Source organism: Dipteris shenzhenensis, chromosome 20 (assembly GCF_047967505.1).
Source record: "Dipteris shenzhenensis isolate YYH24624 ecotype China chromosome 20, Dip_SZ_1.0, whole genome shotgun sequence".
In the NCBI taxonomy this organism is placed as follows: domain Eukaryota; kingdom Viridiplantae; phylum Streptophyta; class Polypodiopsida; order Gleicheniales; family Dipteridaceae; genus Dipteris; species Dipteris shenzhenensis.
In genome coordinates this window covers 24,982,269-24,987,892 of record NC_141615.1, presented here as the reverse complement: position 1 = coordinate 24,987,892, position 5,624 = coordinate 24,982,269, and the positions used below count along the sequence as shown (strand labels likewise).

General features: G+C 45.5%; 1 protein-coding gene across 1 annotated transcript; it reads right to left on the bottom strand.

Annotated features, from left to right (window-relative positions):
- Window positions 1-1,841: 1,841 nt before the first annotated feature.
- Window positions 1,842-3,423, bottom strand: LOC147889449 (UDP-glycosyltransferase 85A7-like). The gene is made up of 2 exons (XM_087391542.1): window positions 2,878-3,423; window positions 1,842-2,739 (listed from the first exon to the last, which is right to left on the bottom strand). The coding sequence occupies exons 1-2, from the start codon at window positions 3,401-3,403 to the stop codon at window positions 1,847-1,849; spliced, it is 1,419 nt and encodes a 472-aa protein (XP_087247668.1). The 5' UTR covers window positions 3,404-3,423; the 3' UTR covers window positions 1,842-1,846.
- Between the last annotated feature and the right edge of the window lie 2,201 nt (window positions 3,424-5,624).

Below are 5,624 nucleotides of genomic sequence, written 5' to 3'. Positions count from 1 at the left end.
TGAGTTCCGGTTGGGGCGAAGATTGAAGAATAATCCTTTCTCAGGTGTCATGTAGTTGCTTGCACCATCAAATAGCTCACACTTGGTCTTTGGGTGACTAGGAACATTGCCTAGAGGGGCCACTAAGCAATAATTAAGATAGTACGTGCGATCAACGGAAGGGATTTTTATATTTTTATGGAGTTACAAAAAATGTACATACATAGGAGTTTTTTTCATAATAAAGGAGCAAGATCACTACAACAGAAGAATGGTAGTGAGAGTGGCCTTGAAGGCGGAATGCACATGCAATCATTGTGGCACAAAGGGTCACTATTGGAGCCAATGCCCTAGTCAAGGCAAGGGTACCGGTTTCCAACTACTATAACCTTTGTTCATATAGAGAGCCTACATGCTCCATTTTCTTCAAGAGGAGAGAGGGTTTCCTTGACCGTTGATGATTTATGGGAACGAATACTCCATAGTGGTGCTTTTAGGCACCTGTTTATCTAGTGAGCTGTTCAAAGACCTTTGGTTGAAGTCATGCCACATCTATATTAGAGACTATCCTACAATTCCAATTCAAGAAGGAAAGCTCGACATTCCAAATGGCAGCAGGGGGAAGCATTCCTCCCAAGTATTGTATCGTCCAACACTCAGCTTTCATTTGTTGTTAGTTCATGAAGTATGTAAACTTAGCACACGTGTAGAGTTTAAGAAAGATTCTGTGGCCATTAGGACAAAGTAACCCACCAAGTTGTCTAGGATGGCATGGTGGATAATGGCATCTACAAGCTCTGAGCTTTCTCTTCCATCATAGGCAACCCCTCTTGGTGACTCGGCGCATCTTAGATACAGTCGTCTGAATGTGGATGTGATGTGGCTAGCGTTATGAGAACACATGGTGGATGGCTTGTCTAATTTGGATAGCAAGCAAGGAAGTTGTAGTTCTTGCATCTGAGGGAAGCAGCACAGGGAGGTAAGCAAGTTGACAAGCGAGCTTTGAAACCTCTAGAGATGGTTCACACAGTCCTATGCACATCTATCTCTCTCTCTCTCTCTCTCTCTCTCTCTCTCACTCACTCACTCACGAATTGGGTGGTAATGATGACCACATGTAAGGTTGGATCCTAGAACGAAGTCTAAAAGGAACAAAAAAAAACAACAAAAAACTTAAGATAACAAAGAGAATTGAAGATACAAGCCAAGATAACAAAGAGAATTCATGTAACAAAAGATTGCATAAAATATAAAAGTCTTCACGAAAAGACTGCGCACCCCTACTGGGTTTGTTGCAGTTTACAAGGCAAAGCATATAGCTACAAAGGCTTGACAAATGATCACAACACACAGTCGGATACACACCATAATGACTATGCTGTAGTCTCCTCGTAGGAGCTCACACACACACAGCACATCATATATTCTACTCTACTCTATATCTAGAACGGACTCTCATACCACACAAGACTATCAGCAGGTCGGTTGAATGGTCCAAGCAAGGAGGCAAATGACAATACATGATTGTAGAAACCAAAACCCACAAGAGTCTTCAAAGGTCACGGCCACGTGCACTATGAGTCTCTAAGCTGCCACGTATTGTTGCATGCAGAGACGACCACTCAAAGAAGTTGATTGTATGGGACAATCCCATTGCATTATTCGCGCCACCCAACCAATAGAGTGATGCTACTAGAACCTTAGAGCAATATATGCCTCCCCATGAGGACGAGCTATCAAGCTCCAAGCCAACAAAAACACCGTCGAGGTTTAAACATACTATCAAATTCGTCTATTCAATGTCTATGCGGTTCGTCTCTTAAGAGAAGAAAAACATGTAATCCGCATAGTCATAGGTGCAAAGCAATTATCCTACGATGCTCTCCTCGATACGTAGCGCTAGAGCCTCTAAGTAATTCTTAGAGGAGCCTCCATCTCCCACAGCCAAACAAACAGTTTCCTTGAGCTGCAGGGCTCTCTTCCTCAACTCCATTCCCTCCTTTCCCTGCATCAATTGCTTCACCGCCCGCTCCACCTCCCCCTTCTTCACCATCCCTTCCTCTTTTCGCAGCTCCAGCCCAACCTTCCACTCGTCTACCAGCATCCTCGCATTCAGGTGTTGCTCTGCACCATGTGGCCAGCAAATCATCGGAAGTCCCCCTGTTGAAAGATTCTCTGTTATCGAATTCCATCCGCAATGCGTAAGAAAACCACCCACCGATAGATGTGACAATACCTCCACTTGAGGAGCCCATGAAATGATGCGGCCCCAACCCTTTGTTCGCTCTAAAAAACCCTCTGGCAGCACGTCTGAGACAGACTCTTCTGAGGCGTTCGGACGAATGACCCAGAGGAATGGCTGCCCGCTTGCTTCTAGACCCTCAGCAAGTTCTTTCATTTGCTTGAGATCCATCGTGGCCATGCTTCCGAAGGAAACGTATAAAACAGAGGACTGGGGGAGAGTATCTAACCACTGTAGACAATCTCTTTCTTCGGGCCATAGAGTTCCCGTCCGAGACGGAGAAGGCCCAGCCATGAGCAGCAAAGGGCCGATCGGATAAACGTGAAGACCCCTCTTTACAATAGCATCCAGAGTACCGCTTTCGATCTCGTACACGGTGTTGAGGATGAGACCAGCTGCCTCGTGCATATGTTTCACATGATCCATTGCAAAGTCCGGAAAGTTTCGGATCGAACCAGGCAGATCTCCGGCACGCAGAGGAAGGATACCAGGAATGGAATCGATGATGAAATCGGGGTCTGCCAAAGAGAAGGAAGTTCACGTGGAGAATGCACGGAAAACCCATCGAGTGCTCTTAAGCGAGCTAACATTTACGCTAGGGAAGACATAGAAAACCCACCACTGTAGAATTGATTGAGCACGCAAAAGCAGCGTACCTTGAACAGGAGACAATCCAGCTGCAACGAGGGCAGGAGAGTGGAGGGCGGTGGAGAAGGAGTGAGCATTTGAGGTGTAGAAGGCGAACCAGGGGATGCGAAAACGGGTGGCAACGTCGTGAGACCAGGTGACGAAGGAATCGGCCAAGAGGAAACAAGGAAGGGTGGAAGCAGGAGGGAGGAGGTGAGGGAGAAGCTCCTCGAAGGGATTGCGCATGCCATGAATGGACTCGAGGATGGCCAGAAAGGCAGAGGCACTAGAGCCTCCTCCTCCTCCACGAGAGTGCGAGGGGGGAGGGCAATCAGGAATGCTCACAAATCTGATGGCACAACACTCATCACTTTCGAAAGGAGCTAGCTTGGAAGCTATGTGCTCTGTGATCACAAATGTGAAGGTGAAGCCCTTTGGGACCAACACCTTGGCTATGGACAGACACGGGTTTATGTGGCCTTGCACTGGGTATGGCACCACCACTCCGTGGAAACGCTTCGCACAAGATGCACTTGAAGAACTCTTCCCCTCCATCTCCAAGCGCTTAGGATCTCACTCTCTATGTTTCCTAACACCTTCTCTATCTTCATATCTCCAACAAAATGTCTTATTCATCTCTCTACCTTTCCTCCCTCCCTTTACCTTTCCAACCCATTCTTTAACCTCAGCCATGACCTCTTTGCACTATGCAGTTTCGCTCCAGAGCAACTTGCGAGTTCATAATGGATATGTGTCTAATGCCTCTGAATCATAAATAGCGTTTCCATTCTTTCCTTCTTTGCCATTCCTATACATTTTGAATACACACAGAGCAATGGTAATTTGTTTTCTCCCCATGGAATCGTCTGGTACATAAATGGGAACACTTTCTTTTAAATTCTATAACTTATGATCTATAACTCAAGATGACCATACTACCTAACAAAGCCAACATTTTTAATTTTCCCATATAAAAAATCATATGCCAACTTAAGAATTGACATTAATTCAAAGTAATTCATCTTAAGCTAAGTGCACTTAGCACTTAGCTTAATAAACCAAACTAAACTAAAATAAAGTAAACTAACATCAACTAACGAGGGGATGCCAGTGTAATCCTTAACAGGGAGGGCAAGCAAGGGGGTTAAACAGTGGAGAGAGTGGGGGGTTGGAGGCACCAAGCAGAGGAGCAAGCAAGAGAGGAGTCTTGGGCAGGGTCAAGAACTAGAGCTCTTCCTGGGCCAGGTGGGGAACAGAGGCACCAGGCAAAGGAGCAAGATATGAGGCTTGGGCAGGGTGCAACACAATCAACCTATGTTTAATGTGAAGTAAGGCCAAAGCTATTCCATGACATAAAATGCATGATTTTCTTGCGAAGAGCATAGCCACATGCAACTTGCAGCCATTTAGTTAAGCCAAAAATACAATCCAAGAATGAGGGGCGCAGTGAGGGAGGGAGGGGCCAACCGAGGGGAAGGAAGAGAGAGGCAATGAGGGAAGGGAGAGGCCAAGCAAAGGAGAAGAGAAAGAGAGAGGCCAAGCGTTGAGAGGGAGTGAGGAAGGGAGAGCCTAGGCAAAGGAAGAGAGGAATGGTGAGGCTAGGCACGAAGAGGGGGGGAGGAAAGGAGAGAGAGGCAGTGGTGAAGGGAGAGGCGAGGTGCTAAGAGGGGCAGAGAAAGGAAGGCTAGGCATAGAGATGGGGAGAGGAAGGGAGAGACAATGAGACAAGGGGGAGGCCAGGCATTGAGAAAGGGAAAGAGTGGTGGTGAGGGAAGGGGAGGGACGACGAGGGAAGGCAAGGGAGAAAAGGCAGAGGGTGGCAAGGCATAGCGGATGGGAGGTGACAGCAAGCGGGGATTAAGAGATGGTAGCACGAATGGCAAGGACCCTTGATTAATTTTTCACTAACTTAGCTTAATAATTTTCATTTTGGGGGAACCTTAATTTGATTAATTTTTCACAGGGGGCTATTTTAGCTTGGGTTAAATTGTGTAATTCAAAGGGCATGAAACTAATTGATAGGAATTTCCAATAAAAGTTCATTAGGGACAGATATCCTTGGGTCACTAGTTATTTGTTTGGTAGTGTGCTATAGCAAAGTAACAAATAACTCTTTTGAGGTCAGAAAGTGATGCCTATTTTCTCCTTGTCACCAAATAATATGCCCTCATGATGCCATGCTTAAAATAATATTGGCCTCTTGACATCATTAATTGTAGCATGAAGTCACTTGTTGATTTGTATGCTGCATCATACAATTCGTTGCGCGTTGTACTTGATTCATGTACCTTTATGTAAATTTTAAGGGACTACAATTTTTTGTATACGCACTATGAGTAGTACTCCCAAGAGCATGCCCACATCTTGAGTCAGATCAGCCCCATCCCAACGCTCTCCATGGTGGATGAGAGCAAGAAAAGATGTAGAACAATGATGGAGGAGTGGGAAAGGCCACATCCCTATGGAGAAGTCCGAATCCCCTCTCTTCGTAGGGAAAGGGAACCAAGGAATTGGCAATGATGAATGAGCAAGAGGAGACTCATTTCTTAAAGCAAGTTCTCCAATCATCATGGTGTCCTTAACATTGAAATTGATAAGGTTGTTAAGTGACATCTTTCTCCTAGTGTGCTTGTTGTTTACTAAGTTCTTTAGCTTCATGGGCTATGAATGGTGTTGATGAGCTTGTTGTAGGAGGTTCTTGTTTTTCTTTGTCTATATGATTGTGCCCCAGAATTTCTTTAATTGGAAAGTATTCACATGTTTGATCTTCCAGCTG

Coding starts and splice junctions, on each gene's coding strand:
- LOC147889449 (XM_087391542.1), bottom strand. CDS start 3,403: ATGGAGGGGAAGAGTTCTTCAAGTGCATCTTGTGCGAAGCGTTTCCAC. Junction 2,740..2,877: donor TGGATTGTCTCCTGTTCAAG/GTACGCTGCTTT, acceptor TCTCTTTGGCAG/ACCCCGATTTCATCATCGAT.